At 49.4% G+C, this 20361-nt stretch overlaps 2 protein-coding genes across 15 annotated transcripts in view; one reads left to right on the top strand and one right to left on the bottom strand.

Annotated features, from left to right (window-relative positions):
* LOC121593474 overlaps positions 1-20361 on the bottom strand; it is an 86610-nt gene that overhangs the window by 20270 nt on the left and 45979 nt on the right. For 6 of the 13 annotated variants that reach the window (XM_041915817.1, XM_041915815.1, XM_041915816.1 and 3 more), the window contains exons 4-9: positions 16168-16363; positions 4666-5068; positions 3516-4215; positions 2340-3304; positions 1430-2264; positions 1214-1366 (exon numbers count right to left, since the gene is read on the bottom strand). In XM_041915817.1, coding sequence (XP_041771751.1) covers positions 1214-1366; positions 1430-2264; positions 2340-3304; positions 3516-4215; positions 4666-5068; positions 16168-16272 — 3161 coding nt within the window. In that variant the 5' untranslated portion in view covers positions 16273-16363. Of the gene's footprint in view, positions 1-1213; positions 1367-1429; positions 2265-2339; positions 3305-3515; positions 4216-4665; positions 5069-11217; positions 11952-16167; positions 16364-20361 lie in introns of those variants that run through there. The other 7 variants (XM_041915823.1, XM_041915824.1, XM_041915825.1 and 4 more) reach the window with 3 other exon arrangements.
* On the top strand, positions 12711-14626 carry LOC121593477 (forkhead box protein K2-like). Of its 2 annotated transcripts, none has more exons than XM_041915828.1 (2): positions 12711-12855; positions 12941-14626. In XM_041915828.1, the coding sequence occupies exon 2, from the start codon at positions 12955-12957 to the stop codon at positions 14347-14349; it is 1395 nt and encodes a 464-aa protein (XP_041771762.1). In that variant the 5' UTR covers positions 12711-12855; positions 12941-12954; the 3' UTR covers positions 14350-14626. The 2 variants fall into 2 exon arrangements, with proteins under 2 accessions (XP_041771762.1, XP_041771761.1); XM_041915827.1 differs by having other exon boundaries at positions 12923-14626.

Genomic DNA, 20361 nt, shown 5'->3' with positions numbered 1-20361 from the left:
AACTCGTCAGTAATATATTTCCCGTTTCCCGTTTCCATCAACACACACACACAAGCGCTGTGGCTTCGATGGAGTAAGGCTAGTAACATGATCGCGATAATCTGCCCCCATGGGTGTATCATAATCGCCATTAGTTGCGCTTCGAAGGATGGAGGGAAAACAAATTTCCAAACATTGAAGCCCGACTGCAGCAATGACAGCTTTAGAAGCGATTTATACTGCTTTTGGGGAGAGCAATAAGAGCAATAGCTTCCATGCAAAAGGCGTTTTCAACACTAGAAACCCCTTTTGGTAGGGCTGGACAAAGACAAAGACAAGACAAATGGTGTGCAAATGACTGTGCAACTACGGGCGCTTTAAGTTCATTCGTTACTTTTTCTCCTTCGATCGACGCCACCGCGCAACAACATAAGCAATAATGAAGTGGGGCCGCGTTGCCGGAAATGGCAAACGAGAGTACTTTGAGCGTCCCGAAAAAGAATCCGCTATTCGATTGTGTGTGTGTTTGTGGCTAGCTGAACTTCTTTCGCAACCTCGGAGAGCACTTTAAGGGCAGCAGGAAAGACAATCATTTCGATTGCGATGACACACACAGCAGAGCACGACCCTAATGAGGGTGACGGTAATCCGCTCTCATTAGGGACGAACCTAGCCTAGCCCAGGGGTTAACATCGAATACGTCGAACCGTCCGAGCATTAGTGCAGCCATGCGAAAGGGTAAGCCAATTTGCCATTGGATTACCGTTTGGACGTTGGTATGTCAAACTAAAAAAAAACGAGCCGACACTGCAAAAATCGACAGGCGGTATAGGAAATAGGAGACACCCGAACGAGCCCGACGGCACTATTACATGGGGCGGAGGTTTTGAATTAAAGGTACATAATGCAATACACTCCATATAGTGTGTAGTATGTAATAGGTAAAACTGTTTTGTAAAGTGAAGAATTCAGCAGATAAAATACATTTCAAGACTTTCAAAATAAAGTTCCATATGGTGAGAAAACAGCAAATTCAAGTTAAATTTTATGGCAGCTACAGTCAATCCACCATGCTATAACGTTTTCTAGCACCATGCTATAAATGTGCACACGATTGCATACTTTTAGGCGCGTAAAATCTTCACCGACCAAGGGCTTACACCGCTTCTTGCAGTTCAGTTTTGATTTCCAACGGAAAGAAAGTGAAAAGCAGTGAGACAAAACTTCAACTCACCTGTGAGTACTGTTGCTCTGCGGACTGCTGCGTAGCAGTGTGCTCCACTCACGTATGATGTGTCCGCCTTTGTTCTCCAGCTCGGACCACAGCTGCAGCTCGTCCATCGAGTTTAACCCGTTAGCGCTGCCACCCATACTGGATCGAGCGACCCTGAGCCACCGAAAAGAAGGAAATTAGCACTGACAAGTTATTTATCCGCCCACTGTAACATACCGATCGATGGAGTCCATGCTGCTGTTGCAGTCAAAGTCAAGCATAAAGTCATCGGACGCGATCGAGTCGCACGGTGAGAGCGTGTCGAGCGATTCTGCCCGCGCCATGCGATTACCGCTGCGTGCCGATTTGCGCGACAGGGCCGGCGATTCGTACGCATCCGGCATAGCCCTCCTCGGCTTGGGAGCTGACGGTGGAGTCGCCCTGATTGCTGCCGGTTGGGAGCCGGTCCCGTTTGTAGTGCCGGCAGCTGCAGCTGCAGCTCGATTGTGGTTGTCCTTTAGCGTTCGATCGGTGTCGGTCTTCTGTGATGTCAGGTTAAGATTGAGCGAGCCAAGATCGAGCGTACTGCCCTCATCGAACACCAGCCCCGGCTGGTCGGCGATTTCGTCGTCAATCAGAAAATCCCTCCCGCCGTCCGACAGCGACAGTGAGTTGGAAGCATGGGTCGGTGTGCCGGGCGAGACGGGACTGGTAAGCTCGTCCAGCTCGGGCGAGATCTCATCGATGTCCTTCTCCTTTTCCTTCGTGTTTTCGGCCGTTTTCTTGCCGCCGCGCGGTTTCTTCACGTCGTCCGAGTTTTCCGTACAGCTGCTAACGAGACTGTCCGTCGGGGAGGTTTCATCGTCCAGCAGCAGCACGTCACTGATGGCGGCGGCCATCTCCGCAAACTTGGCCTGCTCGTTGCGGTACATTCGGTTCGGTTCGGTGGCAGCATCGCCGCCCCCGCTAGCAAGCGGATCCGTTCCTGGATCGGTGAAGCTGACCAGTACCTCCGACACACTGTCCAGGTTGGTGGCGGAAACATCCATCGGGATCGGCGCTGAAATGGAAGCTGCAAAGAACACGCAACGAAAGGTTAGAGCAGCGCAAAAAATTGGATGCTTCTCTAGTGCGTAGCAAAACTTACAGAACGCCGAAGGATTGCCCGCCGTAATGGTGACGGAGCTGATGTCCTCCTCTTCCTGCTCGTCCTGTGCGCTGCCGGGCATCGAATCGGTCTGCCTCGATGTGCTGCTCTCCACGCTGCTCGTTAGGCTGCGGATGCCAAAGTCTTTGGCGGCTAGTGCCTCACCGGCCGTGAACCAGGAAGCGCGCGAGCAGCTCGGCGTCGAGCTCTTGCTTTCCTCGTAGCTCTCCATCAGCTCCTTCATCGCGCCGCCCTTGATCAGGCTCTTTTCCGACGAGTTGTTATCGCGCAGCAGCTTCTCTTCCTCGAGGCTTTCCTTCTGCCCTTCGCTGTCCGGTGCCGTCGGTGTCACTTGCTCCTCTGCCGCGCCCGGTTCGGCCTGCTCGTACCGGTTATCGTTGATGTCGATATCGTCGTGCAGGGCGGACGCAGTGGCACTGGCATTCAGCTCGGTCGAGCGGATCAGCCCGCTGAGCGGTGCCGTTCGCTGGTTGCCCGTGCTGCAGAACGCGCTCGGCAGCTCCGGCAGCGGCAGCGGTACGATCGGTTCCGTCGTTAGCGCTTCCAGATCGCGCACCTCGAACTTGTGCCGGCCGCTCATCACCATCTCCAGGTTGCGGTAGCGCTGCCGCGGCATCCGGATGCTGCTGGTCGTCGTGGTGGTCGTGTCCTCGAGCGCGGGCGCCCCGGCCACGTTCGTGTTGGCGAACTCTTTGCGACTCACGTTGACCGCATGCTTGGCACCCTTCGTGTCCATCGTGTAGCGCGAGCTGGCGGTCGCGGTGGCGGCGACGGACCCGGCGGTAGTACCGGTCAGCGAGATCGACACCGGGTACTGCGGTTTCGGCAGGCTGGACGTGTGCAGCGTAAACTTGCTGGCCGTTGTGGCCGCCTCCTGACCTAGTTTGGCCGATGTAGTGGTGCCGCCGGCCGTATGCCCATTGCCAGTCAGTGGTGTTTTTGCACTGCAAATGAAAACACAACGACGGTTAGAGTGAAGCTATTAATAAATGTATCATTCTGCTGGCTTGTACTGTCTCTTTCGGGAAGGAAGCATGCCAAACACACGCAAATTCGGAACGGACGCGTGACGCAGATGGTTGGCACGCTGTTTACAGCCAAAGTTCACATAAATAGTTCCCTTTACACAGTGCTAACTAGTTCTAACGTACTTACCATAGACCACCACCGCTTGGTGCGTTCTGGCCGGCTTCGCTGCCGTGCGTATACTGATGCTGCTGGGCCGTCTGCTTCGCCCCGGCACCGGAATGCTGAGTATTTTTATGCTCTCCCTGGTTGCATTTCGTCATCTGCTGTTGATAAGTCCCACCAGCACCACTGTTGGAGTCCGGCACGGTGGCGTGGGCTATTTTCGTACTCGGCGCCTGGTATTTCGGCAGCGGACGATGCAGCGCAGTTGCACCCCCACCGTACGCGTGCTGGTGCAGCACGATCGCCCCATTCCCGCCGGTTCCGGTTGCAGCCGCCGCCGCCGCCGCCGCTGTTGTGCCCGGCAGCGGCGTAAAGGTTGTGCGTGCGCTGGCCGCCGAGGAGGCGCTCTTCGAGCGGCGCTTGTCGTTAACGACGTACACGTTGTTATTGTTGTTGTTATGGGCGTGGATGTTATTGTTGTTGTTGGTGTTGGTAGTGGTGGAGGAATGTTTGTCAAAATCGTTGGCCACCCGGGGCTGCAGCCCGACCGATGCCGGCCGGACGATGTTGTTGGTGCGGAAGCCGAACCGATTGCTGCGGTACGGCGCCCCGTTGCTGTCCTTCTTGGCGGGCTGCAGCCGCGGTGTGGAACGGCCGGTGGAGGCCGTAGTTCGGCCGGGGCCCATCACACCACCGCTCGTGTCGTCCACCGACTCTACCGATCCTGTGGGGCAAGCAAGAGGGCAAGAATGGGAAATGTTATATTCTACGGTACCGGTACAAGACACGCAGCTGAGGGGTCTGAAAACACGTGTTCAAGGAAGGTTGGCCGTTGCCGTCTATTACCGAAGGTAATGATCTGATTGAACGAACATCCAAACAGTGCGATGAGGAAAGCGTTTGACATTCGGAATCAGTTCTAGCTGCTAGTTCTACCACTGTTCTGCTAAGAGAAATGGGTGGAAGCGAAAGAATGGTCCAAAACAGAACCTAACAGCTGGCTGGGGCTGAACTGGGAATACTAACAACAACCTGTCAGTCAATGATGTCGTTGACCCGAACCATTAGATTGACATTTGATACTTGTCTTCTAATTGTGTGTGTGTGTCTTCTGACTGTTGCTAACGTTATTTATCTTAAGTGGAAACAACAAACACCCCCTTCACACACTTACCGCTATTTCCGTTGTTGTCGCTAAATGCCGCATCGACGCCCGGGTTCGAGATGACGGTGGCCTGCACCAGCTCCCTTTCCGCTTTCTCCCTTTCCAGTGTCGCATTATTGCTGTTGTTGTTGTTGTTATTGTTGTTGTTGTGGTTACTGTGGCTGAACTTCTTGATCTGATTAGCGACCGCTCCCGGGACTGGTTCTGCGCCGGCACCACCACCGTCGCCGGTATGTGTGACCGCACCCGGTGGCAATTTGTTGTTTCCGGTTGTGCCGATCTTACCGTTGCTGCCGGTGGTTGCCTGATGCACCTTGTGCTTCTTGAAGCCAAACGACATAGCCGTCCCCTTGGTGTGCAGGCCAGTGTCGGTGGCCGCTTTCTTCGACGCTTTCTTGCTCTCCGATTGGCCCTGTGCAAGAGAGAAAGGGAGAACAAAACAGTTAAAGATTTATGGTAAAATTTTAAAGTGTTTATTTGTTTGTGGGGGGGATTACAGCGGATTAAAAATTAGTCTACGCGCCTGACAGCTCGGTTGAGTGCAGCTGTCAAATCGCACTGGATGTTGACGGTTTGTTTACTAACATTGCGACATTGGCGGGAAAGGAGAGCAGCCGTGTCTGTACGGTGGACGAATTAATTTTCTTTCACATAAAGGTAGGCAAAACTGAAGCGTAAAATAAATCTTTTTTCCACGATCTTTTTTTGTGCTTCAGCACCACTGAATTAACCTCCCCACAGCATGAGATCACAGTTGCACGTAAAACGTTTTGGGCTCTCAAAACTTTTTCGCTTTCCCACAAGGGGTTTGGGTGGGCACTAGTCGAAGGAGAAGCGAAATATAAAAAATCGACCCATCGTTGTGCGCTGCTTGCATGTTGACCAAAGCTCCACTGTCAAGGCCACACTCCAAGTCATCCATTCCAATGTAAACATTTGCGTACGGCTCGTTACCAACCCCGTTCCATGCTGCGAGTAGTCAGCATGGGAAGAGGAACTTTCTGCGCTCGTGCCCGCGCGCCCTGTGTGTGTGTTTTCCATTAAAGTCGAACAAACATGAAACAACCTTCAACTTTGAAATGCCTTACCCCACCCGTGAGGCAATCAAAAAGCTCTGCTTTCTTTACATTTTGAGGTGGAACGTGCATGCAGCACTGCAACGATTTAACCTTTTGCACCGTACAAGCTCGTGCGGTAGCTTTTGATTCGCCTCTTAACGCGATAAACCAACAAATTGAATTGTATTTTGCGAACGGAGAAATGAATAGTAACAACATTGGCTGTGGTATTTGTACGCTTTCATTTAGCTAACGAACTAGTCAAACCGCCTAACCGGACCGCAGCTAAACGGTTTGAACGTTTGAACCCCATGCCTAATGGGCATGTTGGGCATTGGCTGTTGTACACATGCCTCCGCCTTAAGCCACGTGGTTATGTACGAAAGCATGACCTGCCCCGGTAAAGTGATCCGATTTACTCCGGGGCGGGTCCATTTCTGTGTTTTCCACCCATCTCAATGGATGGGCCTGTGGTGTACTGGCAGAAAGTGAGCTTCCGACACACGAGTTTGACCCGCGGCAGACTCGGAAATTGCAGTATAGGTCTTGTTTTGTTTTGTTTCCTCTCTTCACCCACTAGTGTTAATCTCTTTTACATTATCGCGGGCCAAGCTAACGCCACAGCATTAGCCCGAGGGTGCCATCATAGTGTGTACCGGAAAAGGGTGGTTAACCACGATTTTGGTATCATTTTTTGTTACTGTTCTTATTGAACCACAACGCGCACCAAACCAACCGGTGAAAGGTTGGCCGGTGGCTGTATGCAGCTGCGAATGTGGGACAGCCACGTTTTCAGGTGCCCTGCGAACGAACGATCTGCAAACCGAAGCGCACAGGTGAAGGTGAAACAGTTGGCCGCGTAAATGATGACGGGAGCTATCCCGGAGAAAGAAGGAGGAAGTCGCACATTTCTGGCATTATGGCCGCGTACAAGTACAAGCAAACGGCGGACGGACGTTGTTTGGATCGCCGCTTAATGGGAGAGCAAGATGATTTTTGGCACGTTTTTTTGTTGTTAAAAACTTGCGATGGAGAAAGGTCTAAAAAGCTAGGTAGTCTTGTTAATGGAGCGAACGCCACGCCAACGAGAGGGGAAGCATTTCTTTAGCATTATGAGCGTTTATGTTGGGCTTATTAGGTGAGAAGATTGATGAAGGGCCTTTTCGAAGAAACAAACACACAAAAAAAAGGGAATTAACTCTTTCAAAACTGAAGCAACTTCAATCGTCCACAACGTAATGAACCAAGAGGATGGCCCAAAACAAGAGTGAAGAAGTGAAATGGCTTTTTTTTTGTTCGGGTAATCCATTTTACGACCTTTCACTACCGTCAACCCGTTCCGTTTTCAAGGGGTTTTAGGGGCTGCAGTGGCGAATACGAACCATTTCTCCTTGCTTTGACATTCAGGGGCATTGATTTCGGTGCCTTTTGGGCGTTTGCCAAACCGGGATTGAGTATTCTAAAGCTCAGTAAATGCCCAAAACGCCATGACATGGTGCAGATTTGTGTTGCAATTTAAGCCTCTAATCAACGGTATTATAGCAGCTATTAAATGTCCAATTCTAGTGCTGCACGCAGTTTGGTTCGTTGCACAAGATGCGCATCGCATCAACGTTTCACCAACCACAACACCGAAACCCAATGCGAAAGACGACTCCCGCACGATAAAGCTTACATAATGTTCCACCCCAAAAGACGCTTTTATTGGGAGGGTGTGTGTGTGTGTGTGTTTTTTTTGTTGTTGAACTCACTCGCAAGCCCTTTCTCGGTGGAGACGATTGTGCTGTTTGTGAAAAGTAGATCCGTTTATCTTCATTACGGGGTTATCCAATTATGTGCCAACTCGGTGCAATAATGCACAATAGGCCGAGCAGTGTGCTTTCATAGCAATACCAACCATCTGATGCTTGATGGGAAATTGAAGTGGGATGGATGAAATTAACCTGTTATTAACCTTTCATTGCTCCAAACGGTTTAAGCGCTGTTTGTTCGAAAGCTTGTGGAAAATGTGGTACAGGAGGTTCCATTTTCCCCTTTCTTGCTGCTGCACCCAAACAACACCCAGCAGGTTAGGAGCAGATCGTGGAATGGTAAAAAGGTAACAACATGCTTTGCGCCACACTGGCATCCATGGCACAGGGGGTGGTACTGCTGCACGTTTAGTGTTTGCTTCAATTATCCTAGCGCCTCAAAGCACTTTGCCATTATCCGTCTCGCTCCGGTTCTCTTTTGACCCTGTAGGGCCTCGATCTGGCACCAAACAACCCCGGTCCTATATCTTGCTTATGCTGGCGCATTCAAAGAGTGGATCTCGACTCCCTCCTCGTATCTCAATCGGGTAAATCGATTGTTGTTCATGTAGAAAATAATATCCCACCATTGGCAAACAGCCGTCAACGGGTTTAGAGCGTTTTTTTGCCATCACGCTGCTTACCATCACTTTGCCATTTTTTACGTGTATTAATATTTATCTTTCCCCTCCGTGATCTAACACGAAAAATCGCACATAGGGATGTTCCGCAGCTAGATCGGCCGAAATGGCGAAGCAACACGCGAATCGATTGCGTACCGGTGGTGTACGATGTAGCCTGCGATAGAAGTTGCCTGACGCCACATAATAGGGACTGGGAAAGACGAAACTAAGGGGAGAGAAACATACAATTTTATCTGCAAAAATGAAATGAAATCAATTGGGCCGCTTCGGCACAGCGACGGGTGCCGTTTAGCTTGCAAGCATTGCGTGTGATTTTTTGTATGCTTTCGAATTTTGAAAGTAAATGTTTTTTTTTTTGCTTGAATCGCAGATATCAATCGTATAAATAATATTAAGTTTTTTTGTGTGCCACACAATCAAAAGTAAATTAAAAGCAACGTGCACGTGGTCTTAGGGTTCGTCGCTCACAGCTTCCCATCACGCAGCGCTCTGGCGTATGTTGCTGCTGCGGCAAAGGAATGTGCACGCGTAAGAGAGAGACGGAGAGAGAGAGAGGAATTATTTTGGGTAAAATTATATGCTCTGCAGCAAAGTAAATTTTTAGCCAATTGAACCAATTTTCGATTTTCGTCCCTTTTTGCCGCACCCCGCCACGTTCGCCGGTTCGGTTCCAATTTTCGGCACCGAAGGGGTATGCTTGTTTCTTTCTTTATTTTTTTTTAAATTGTACATGCTGCTAAATCGTGACTTTCTCTGGCCCGGTTTCCCGGAGATTTGGTGCATCGACGTTTGGAACAGAACCGAGCGAACGGAGAGGCCCGTTTTGTCGAAAATCGAAAGTTAAGATCCACGCCAGCACCGCCGTTGCGCTGTTTTTGCGCACGCGATTGCGGAGAAGACAGCACAACGCGCGACTGAAGGTACTTTAGCAGCAAAAGCACGCCAACGGCGCCAGGGGGCGCCCGGACCGGATCGACAAAAGGGAAATAAATTGCAACGACCGGCCCGGACGGAAAGCGCAACGAACCGTGGAATAGTGCCGTGGACGGTTTTCGAGGGACGAAATTTGTCAACCTCGTGTCCCGTGTCCCGTGTGTGGGCTTTGGTGACAGCCGGTGTTTTCGTCCAACTGCGCACAGGGCGTGCTCAAAGCACATTGGATTAGCTATGGACACGCGAGCCATATTTGTATATAAAAATCTGTCCAAATGTGAAAACGTCCGGAACGAACGAAGCGCTTTCCACTGGCACCACTTTTCCCTTCTCCCCGGTACTACTACTTCAAGACTGATCGTGTCTTATAACGGGAGAAATCCAATTATTATGTAAGGTTTATCGCATTTGCCACATTTGACATCATTCGGCTGGGAGAGGGGGGGGGGGGGGAGGGTAGGTTTTACGCGTTCAGTCGGTGTGGATTAATGTTTGGGTGGCTTGCCGTGTTACGAGGGTAGGCTTTCAGCTTGACCTGAGGCCATTCACGGGTACAGGACGCTAAGTTCTCAGGTTGGTTTCGCGGCTTACCGTTGCGTAGGACGCGAGGCGCGAAGAATCCAATCTTGTCTTGTAAATGTCAATAGATCGTGTTGATATTCGAAATGTCACGCAATCTGTCAAAGTGTTAGTAATACCGAATCAATACAACGCTCCCCATGGTGGTTCCCCTTGCAGTGCAAACAAAGAAACGCTGCATATTTGATGATACAAACGCAAGCCCCAGACAACACTGCAGACCTATAATTAACGGGGTAGGTAAGCGACGCCGGGAAAAGGGGTGCATGTGCGCCCAGGCGTCTGTCTGGCGCGCTGCAGCAGAACATGCGACGACAGCAGAGCACGTTAGACGCTCGCTTCCACACGGGCACAGGTTTTGCACAGGCTTTTCACGCCCGTTTTTCCTCCACAGCACCTTTGGACGGCGACGGGGCCAATAACCGAGGGCGAAGGCGATGGTTGCAGTGGCTAAACGATGGCAAACATTCCGAAGTGCGGTGAAGTTCATGAACTTCAACTGCGGCATCCACGTGAAAGGTGATGTTAGTCACGGTACGGCGTATTATTATTATAGAGAGGAAACGTGTCTTTCTCGATTAATGAAATGTTTGTTTCTTTTTTTATGATGAAAGTTGCCGTTTCATGACTGCAAACGTTGGATTGAGATAGAACCAGCTTTCAAGCTCACTTGAAGATTCCCTCGTACATTCCACCTCGAATTGGAAGTGGTAGATGCCAAGATTCGACCGCTGATTACATCAAGGCCACTTACTGAAACCACACTAACCTTCGGCATTAACATCTCATTACCATCGTGAGTGGAGAGTACTTATCGTAACCGTTATCGTTTCTTCCGTCATAACTGATTCATGCACCGAGAAGATGCCTTACTTTGACTGCTGAGCGTACCTGCACACTCCACCGACAACTGCAGACGTAAACAAATGGAAGGAGCATGCGTACCAGCGGCCGCACATGCTACATCGCGCTCTCCCTTTTGGATGTGTTGGGTTGGTTGGTGGTAGCCTTCGGTGCGCTGCAGCAAGGAAGTTGAAGGCCTTCATCTTACCATGAAACCCATGGCGCGGTTACGAATAATTACGAATTAATCATGCCATGGGATTGGAACCAAACCTCTTCAAGCTTCTTGTTGGGAAATGAAGCGGTGGTGAAACAGGAATTTGAAGGCAATAATCATGACGAGATAAGAGCAGCGCGCCCACAGACATGCTGAGAAAAGGGCTCTCCGGCCGTAATGATGATGCTGGGGATGCATAAGACGCCTCTCGGCATGACTCTCACGAGAAAGATAAATTGTAGGCGCCTGTGTCCTGTGGGGAGGGCACAAATGACGTGTCAACTTTTAGAATCGATTTCCGCCCGAGAAAGGGTGGCCATTTTTTCTTCTTCTTCTTCTTCTTCTTTCGTATCCTGTGCTCCCCATCTTGGCTCTCTCCTACACTGCACCTACCCCAACAACGTCCGGGGAAATTCCCTCCACCAACTTATTGAAGTGTACTCCAGGAAGGATAGGACCTTGGGGGAGAGAAAATAAAATCGATCCATCGGGCTTACCATATCTCTAAACCTTTCGCCCGCTCCGCCTCCCTCCTCTGTGCCGCCCGTTTCACCCAGCTGGTCCGCTTCCGCTTCTGACAGTTCGTCCTCCGGCGTGTGTCTGCACAGTTTTTCTAGCTCCTCAAAGTCGAGCTCATGCTGGCATTCATCCATAGCTGCACAGCGAAGATGCTCTAGGGCCGCCCGGAGTTTGCAGCTGCCGGCGGACACGGTTCACTCATATATTGCACCACCGGGACAGCGTTGTGTCCCCCGAGGTGGTGTAAAACGGCAATTAAAAGTGGGGCGAGGTGGGACGATGTCACACGGCAGCGGGAGTACTTCACGGAAATGTGCACTTCGCAGCTTCGGACACACTTTTGCTACGTATCTGTACGTTTTCTACTTGGCAGCAATTTCTGCTCCCCTCAGCAAGGGTAGACACTTTCCACTGGAATCACGTGAATATTTATCGATTGCAGGCTGGTCACCAGACATCTCCATTCACTGGCACTGGCGGTGCGGGGGTTTTGCACAAAACTGGGCAGCAATAATGCCTGCCGTCTTCACCAATCACGCAATACACTGTTTCTATGTTAAATAGTGTTAGCAATACCAAACTCTAGTCTGCCTTATTTCACTGGCAAAATCGCGCGATGAAAACACCTGGCACGCACGTCCGTCAAGAATGAAGCCTCTGCAGAAGTATCAATTTTTCCTACGGCTTTCCCTCGACTGGAAGTATGTGCGCCGTCGTGTGTGGCCCCGTGTTGATGGAAGAAAATCGGAGCAAACGCGTGAGAGAATGAGAGCGTGCGAGCGAGCGAGCGAGCGTGTGTGTGTGTGGATTTTCTTGGGGTGGAAAATGTTCTGGAAAACTGGAGCTTGCGCGTGTCGCTGCAAGTGTGTGAGTGGCGGAGGTCGGTAAATATTGAGCGGAGTTGGGCTACGACTACTTTCTCCCGGCAGGGAATGTTGTTGTTTGTGCTGACGCTGGTGCCAGTCATTTGTGCGTCGATCCTGTTGTCCTGCGGCTGTGTGCGCAGGCGTTGGAAGCGGTTCGGCAAATGGCCGTTGGAAGTGGAAATGGAAAAGTTGAACGCAACGTTTGATGTCCTTTAGCACTGACATCTAGGTGTGAGGCAGTGTGAGCAATCGGCAAGCTTGTACAGCACAATAAAAGTGTAGGAACAGGGACATTGGGAAGTGCTGAATACAAGTCAAGCAAGGTTTACCGAAAGCTTTTGTTGTGGTCTACAAAAATCTCCTGTTCTAATTTCTTGTTTCTGTTTTGCCACATAATTATAGCACACAAGCTCGAAACATTCATATGAAATAATTCAGTTTATTCTAATTCAATAAAAATACTATTTCCATTATAAAACAACAACAAAATGAATGGATGTTTTGAATTTGGATTTCCCAACCGTCAAATACAAACATTTGAATTTAAAGCTCCAACTGACGTTTGCAGTCGATGACACCAATACAATCACAGCCGGCGCTGCTGTCAATCCAATAGCGCACTTTGATCCGTTGCCCCGTAAAAGCGTTGCGTTCGCTGGAAAAACGTTCTTTTCGTAATTGGCTTTTGTCGTGTTTGTGTCGTCCCTACATGCTGGTATTGTAATTCTTCCATTAGCAGCGTTGTGCAAGGTTTGTATGAAAGCGATAGCTGTGTATGTGTGCTTGTTTTGCAATACTATTGTGCATATTACGTTAGTCGTCTTGGTCGTTGCAGCACTGTACCGTACGATGTCTACTACCGACCAGACCGATCCGAACAATGAGCTTCCGGCGCCAGTTCCATACAACAATCAGTATGCTCCATCCTTCCCGTTCGGAATAGCGGCCAATAGCAGCAGCATTAGCAGCGCCAACGCCTTCCAACCGCTGCCTTCCAGTACGGTCATCGTGTCCCCCATGTATGCGGTCCTCGCGCGTCTAATCTGCGGAGACCAGGATGTGCTTATCATCGGGCACAGGGTGGTCGTTGGACGCGCTCGCCAGAACAATGCCGTAGATTTCCAGGTAGCCAGGGATACGCTGATTTCGCGGAAACACTTTATTCTGCATTACTCCAATGGCGTATTCGCGGTGGAGGTGCTGAGCAAGAACGGGGTCTACTTGGATAAGCTTTTTCTGCCGCAGAGCGAGCTGCCGTACATGCTGCCTAAAAGTTGCGTCTTTAAATTCCCGAACACGAGTACGACCGTTTTTTTCGAGAATCTCGTTGAGCGCGCGGCAAATGATGGTGTTGTAATGGTTATGAACGGGCCTGCGCCACCGAGCGCTGAAGCGATGGATTTGAGCTGTAAGATACAGCATACTGAGGATGCCAGCGCCAACGATGTGGTGCCTCAGGATAATGCAAATTGTAATAAGCACGTGGACAATAATCTCACTATCGGCTCCGATATAATGACTCTGATTGATAAGCTTTTGCTTGCTGCTAACGTCAAATCGGAACCACCGGCCAACAATTGCAAGAAAGTGGATATCCCCGACGTTCCATTGGATTGTACCGGTAGCGGCTCGCCTATCATCTCCGAAGAGCATCAGCTAGAAGCCCTTCCGGAAGCGTCCGAGAACGAATCGTCAGCCTCTTACGTGCCGACAGAATCGATCGAAACTGCCAAGCCACCGTACAGCTATGCGCAGCTGATCATTCAAGCCATCACAGCCTCACCGCAGCAGCAGTGCACGCTGCCGGAAATCTACGCCTACCTGCGCGCAAACTATCCCTTCTTTCGGCAGCGCCGTCAGGATGGGTGGCAGAATTCGATCCGCCACAATTTGAGCCTGAATCGGTACTTCATCAAGGTGCCGCGCATGACCGATGTGGCAGCGAAGGGTTGCTACTGGCGCATCGATCCGACCTGCTACGCATCGCTCAAGAAGAAGCGCTTCCAGAAGCGCTTGCAATGGCGTATTCGGGCGGCAAAGGCGGAGTGCCGTTCGGCACCAGTGTCTCCGTACACTAGCGACGATTCGAACGGTGAGCCGGCGCTGCTGCCCGTATCAGCACCGGGGTCACCGGCGCAAACGAGCAGCACTGCGCAGGACAACGGCTACAAGCAGTATGTACGCACGTGGCGTAATTTTGCTATAAGAGATAGAGCATCGGTCGGAAAACGCCTGCAGCTGTAAATGCGACGAGGAGCAAATGATTTGAGGTTTTGATGGAATTCGATTTCTCCACTTCTCATTTGCAGCAATTGAATTCATTTTCTCTATTTTTCATTTGTCATTAATTGTTTCGTTTGTTTCTGGTTGTAGCATCGGTGTAAGTTGCTGCTCGCGTTCCTTCAACAAAACCGAACTGTTTTTATGTGCGTTTTTGTCAACTTTATGTTGAAGAATAATAATTTAATACATTGTTTGTTGAAGATTTCAACATTTTTTTGGAAAAATAATAAGAAAATTACATTCACAGCGCTGCTGAAGGTTTTCGTCTAATGTTGAGCTTAAAAAACAATTCAATAATATGCTATTTCCGTGTTCGCAATAGGTTATTTACTGTTACAGATGTTAAATTAATGTTACCTTATTTTTTATGACATCTCCCGTATTTTGAGCTTTGTAAGAGAAGCATTTGTGTAACAAGCAAAGATGCATTTCATCAATGCGCAGAAGAGAATGTATGTTAATTGAAAGCGAAATTAAATTAATTACCACAAACACGGTCAACACGGTCCCTCGAACAAGCAAACGCATCTCTCGGACGGTGAAATGGACGCTGCCGCATATGTTGCGCAGCCACGGTCACGGAGCTTTTCTCACGCCTCTCTCTCTCTCTCTCTCTGGTGGGCGGTTAATCCGTTAACAGCGTATAATTTTCAATTACGTGCAATCGAAACCGCCAATTTTCAATGAATTTTAATTTCGCTTGTTCGTTCGTCGTCGTTCGTCGCTTTGGTTCACAAACGCCCGGAATCGCGCGAACCGCCTTTGGGTTTGGGTTTGCCGCGAGGTGTGAAAGCAAAAAGAAAAACAGTGGAAATGTCCGGACGACGGTCACGGTAGCCCAGAAAACCACAGCTAATGCAGCAGCAACCCACCCACACGGCAATGGGGGTGTGGGGGCCGGAGAGTGAAACCGTTGCGAGACGAATTTCAGGCCGCACCCGGCACAAGGCAAGGCTTAAAATTAAGACTTCACACCAGCCGATTCCCGGGCCGGGGAGGGATGAAAGCTGAAGCCAACCAAGGTCATCTTCGGAAGGTGGCTTTTGCGGTTGCGAATGCTATTTGTGCGGCCCACCGCAATGATTTTTATGCAATAATGCCATCCACCTTCGGGTGGGCGAAAGTATAGCTGGCCACGAAATTAGTAGAGAGACGCAGCGCGGCGGTAAGATACGGTGGTCGGTGGGGACTTGAATTATGAAACTTAATTCTCTTTCTTCGTTGCAGGTAGCTGATTGAAATTGAATTGAAATGCACGCTTCTTGATGGGTGATGGTTACACACGGTTAGTACACGCCGTCGGCCGGTCAGTCGAATGGCTTATCCTGCAATAGGAAATGTCATGCTTTCGTCCATTACAAACTGCTTCCGGAACAGGACCGCCCGTTGGGAGGGAAGTGGGAGCCTTAACTATGAATAAGTGATGAGCTCGGAATGCCACATGACGGATAGTTGGAACGCAACCGGGGGTTGAAATTGTCTCGTCGCTCAGGTTTTATGCCCAAACCCTGGGCCAGAGCCCACATGCGACATTGTAACAAAATGCCGAACGCATAATGCGTGCGAATGATTGCGCTGTGTGAAGCTGCATACTAATGAGCGACCGAAAAGGGAGCGAGCTCGTGGGCTTCCGCCAAAAGCAATTACCGGGCGCGCTTGTTTCCGAGAGCTAATCCGAGGCTAGAGAATCCGGCGAACCGGATGAAGAGCGGGTTAAAGGATAGGAGATAGGGGGAGGAGAAGGGGGAGGGGGTGGAGGGCACATCCCCGAGGACTTACCACATTGATGTAGAGGATGTCATCTTCGCTGCAGATGGCAAGGTACGGTGCGCTGCCAAATTCGTTCAGTCCGGGAGCTGGCTGCTTCGAGGCACACTTCCCCATAGGGGGAGGGTTGGTCCCGGCCGGGCCAGCTGTTGACGGGGAGGGCGGGGCGGTCGGTGAAACATCCGGCTACGTCCGGACGCGGCGCTCTCTGCGGGAGTAGATAATTAAAAGTGCAGAAAAGCCACTTGTTAGTGTTTGTGAATGGTTCTGCTTCTTTTTCTTCTTCTTGTGGTTGGTTTCGCTTTATCCATTTAATTAACTGTTGTATGGAAAGTAAGGAAACATTGTTATAAAGATGGCGTTGGGATGTATGTGGCATGGATGGAGATTACTGTTGAGTTGACTGATAAGAGAGGGAGTAAGTACCATGGCAGCTTGTAGCTTATTTATCTAATTTGTTAAGTGCGATGTAACAAGAATCAAATGGCAATGCAATTGTTTTTCCAGTGAATTAATACAGTAGAGGCATTATCTTATTGCTTTCTCATTGTCTTTTTTAAGTGCGCCGGTGCATGGTTTCCAATTTTTCTGACTCTTAGTCAAGATTGAGCAAAGTGAGATAGTTATGTAGAATTTTATTTTATTTTTTTAAATTAAGCAATAAATTGCACAAACGATCACTTCAACTCAATCGTTTTCCATGAGCAAACAAATGCATAATTATCAACCCATGCTCATGCTCGCGATTATCGAGCGTGTTCAGGCACCATTATAAGCATGTCTAAGCATCAAACACTGAACCGTTTCTTTTGGCTTCGGTTAGTGTTTTTTATGCACATAATCTCTCAACTGCTATGTAAAATCCCCTTCCGTTGCCTAACACAATCATCAACAATGAACCATGTCCGGTTAGGTGCAAAAAGAATGATTCTAAACCCCTTCCGTGCTCTTTCCAGCCAACGAAGAATTAACGCTCTCGGTCGTTAGCCGCTTGCCGGCACGAGAAGCACAAAAGTTCGTGACGTGCAGTGGAAGATGGACCCAAAGCTCCCCTTAAACTGTAGCAAACTGGGCGCGTGTAAATCAGTGCAAAAAAACTGCATCCAATGCACGTTGGGGGTTGGGGTGGTTAACGAGCTGCCACACTCTCTCCCTCTCTCTGAAGGAAGGCTCGAAGCCTTCGTTGTCGTCGTCGTGCGCTAGACGGAAACAACCGGACGGTCGCGGAACGGAACGGCACGGATAAGGCAAAGACCCTCGGTAGTATTATTATTATTATTGTTTTTCCTTTCGGTTTCGTTCTTATTCGTTCCTTTGCATAAGCTTAAGGAGGGGAGCGGCAGGTCTTGCTTACTTTCTACTGGCGTGTCGTAACTCTTTTGGCCGGGTTTATTAGCGTGGTCACATGGACCGTCCTGTTGTAGGCCTTCCCCCCCCCCCCCACCTTCTCCCCCACCAAACACGGACCGCAGTAGCGGCAGAACCGGAAACAATAACACTTTGGTAGCAATAAAAATATTATGAATGGATGAAATGGTAAAATGAATGTGCATTGCTTTGTATCCCATCATCGTGCCTTTGGGCCGCAGGACGGGGTTTTTTTGTTTTGTTTGCCGGGATAGGGTTGGGATGGGATGGAGTCTTAAGCGGACGACATGACAAATCATGCTCGCCTTTCACCGTTCGGCCCGACTGGTCAGTGTGTGGCCACAGCTCGAAGGAACTGGGCCATGGAACACTGGAAGGACGGTTCCTTGCAGCAAGAAACCCTCCTAATCCCTTATCACAAACCACTAGCCGCAATGTCGGGTTGGCGACAATGGTTGCGAACAAGCTGGTTTGGGGTTGGGGCGAACCAAGCGGCAAGAAAAGCAATCTTCAAGCAATAGTTCGATCACAATCCAATGGCATAATCATAAACCGCGGTTTCAGCGCACAAACCACAGTACACAGCAAACAAACGAAACGGCACAAACAACAACAAATAATACCACGGGTTTTAATAATGCGATATTATTATGAAGCTCGAATTTGTTTGTGCCGCGCGGCGGCATCTAAACGGTTGTTTTTGCACCTTTTCCGATGCAAAACCGAACGTCGTGGTACGGCTTTGCGTACACCGCTAGAACTATGCGCCAGTGGGCAGGGCGTGTTGGATGAGAGGGGGGATAGGAGGGGGGTTTGCAATGATGCATAAATAATTCCACATTCCCTCTTCGCCCTTCCCAAGGCCCCGAGGTGGGACAGTTTGTCCGGGGATGTCCTCCAAGGAACCGGGCAGCGGGAATTTACATACAACAGCGAGTGAGACAAACCAGCCCAGTGCCTCAGCACCGCGAGAGACACCGCGTAATAAAACCGAGGCCGAAGGGTTATGTGTCCCGCCCTCCTTTAGCGTTGGTGCTTTGGGTCGTCTCACAGTACGAAAACACGAGCGAAGCTCTGTTGCAAACGCTAGCACATCTGTTTGTTCGCACTCTCGTTCTCTCTCGTGCTGTTGGGCTCGCGCGTTGTTTGTTTTCCACGCTTTTCTTTGCAACTGTGTTACGTTCGACTTTGTGCAGAGGGTGAGCGGGATGATCATCGTGGTGCATGCCATTAGGAACGTGTCGCACGATTTACAAGTACGAGCGAAATATTAATAACGATAATAACGGAATTATTCAAATGCTTTTTTTTTAATTTGATTTTGTGCCTCGGATTTCGCACCATTTTCCAGTGGTTCTTTCATCCCTTTCTTTCGCCCTGTACCACGTTTTGAAGGACCTAAGCGACCCGAGAGAGTGTCCCCTGGTGGGGACACCATTTGACCCGTGTACTTGGTGGTGTTAGCCCACCAATCGGTTTGATGTGATGATGATGTGTCTGGCCTTGTTTGAGTTGCAGCAGAGAGTTGGTACTGAACTGCTGCATTATGCACCCGCCGTTTGATTGCGACAAAGCTTTCCCAAAAGGGGCTCCAAATAGAAAAGAAGAGAAAAGCTCTTGTTATTGCAAATTAATTTTGGGAAAACAATCGAACTAAACACGGAGGACGCTTGTTGATGGCATCGAGGCAGAGGAGCGCACAGTGTCCAAACGTGCTTGTGCTTTTGTGTGTGTGCCGTGTAAGCTCTTTCCAACGTTTAAACGTTGCTCTCATAAAACTGTTCTTTATGGTGTGCTAGTTTTTTCTGGTTTACACCTTCACTCTTCGTTCTTCGAGACACGGAGAGAACCACCTAGACGGGATTTTATTTGCGTATACGTTCCCCCAGAATGGTACACCGGAGCGGTGTTGCTGGTGTATCGTTTTTATGATAATTTTACAGCTGTTTTCCGTCCGCTCATATTTTGCACCGCGCATTATGTTGTGTGCGCACGGGATGCTGGGACAAGGATGTTTTGTTTGTTTGTTAGTGCCGAACCGACCGATGTCGTGGGTGAGCCACTCCAGGGAGCGAGCGGTAACTAAACAAGCTCCTGGGAACGTTGCCAAACGTCGTGTCTCGATCGAACGAATCGGCCGAAAGACACACACACACACACGACGATCGTACGAGTTTTTAGATGCAGTGCATGTGCATGTGGTGAGAAAATTTACACCCACCCAACGGTCGGTGTGTCGCGTGTGGCTGGAGGGAAGAAGGAAAGGAAGGTTGAGCAGGAAGGTGACCGGTGGCATATGGCACTGGAAGGGTATAATTTAGTTGTGTGCATTTTCGGTGCATTTACCCTTGTAGTAAGGGCAGCATGGCGGTCTTTTAGTATGTTGGAGCCCTTCAGTGTTGTTATTATCAGTATATTATTGATTGTATGGGTGTTGTGAACTCTCTGCTGTCGATAAGTTTCAATATTGCTTCCCAGCATCATGCTAATATAAATTAATATAATAAAGCAGTTCTTGCAATTGAACTGAATTTAATCCAGTTTACGTACGGAATATTCTGAGATTTAGCTTATTTTACAGTACAGATGAACCTTTCAATTAAAAAATAGCTTTAAGCTCAATTACTGGAATGGTTCCACTTCCTTGACACTTCCTGGACTCTTTCGTATTGGAAGAGAAGTTCCTATTGGACTATCTATAGCACCCTTTATGGAAAGGCTGCTTGGAGATTCCTATTGGAATCCCATAACATTAAGTTCAATTCACGTAAGAAAGAGTCAATAAAGTGTCGACACAGCTATGAGAACTCCTGGAAAACCTTTTATTGTAATCAAAGT

The sequence above is a fragment of the Anopheles merus genome, chromosome 2L, assembly GCF_017562075.2.
Source record: "Anopheles merus strain MAF chromosome 2L, AmerM5.1, whole genome shotgun sequence".
Lineage (NCBI taxonomy): Eukaryota > Metazoa > Arthropoda > Insecta > Diptera > Culicidae > Anopheles > Anopheles merus.
This window is presented reverse-complemented; position numbering and strand designations above follow the sequence as displayed.

Excerpts from the sequence above, each read along its gene's own strand:
- LOC121593477 (XM_041915828.1), top strand. The coding sequence starts at position 12,955 with ATGTCTACTACCGACCAGACCGATCCGAACAATGAGCTTCCGGCGCCA.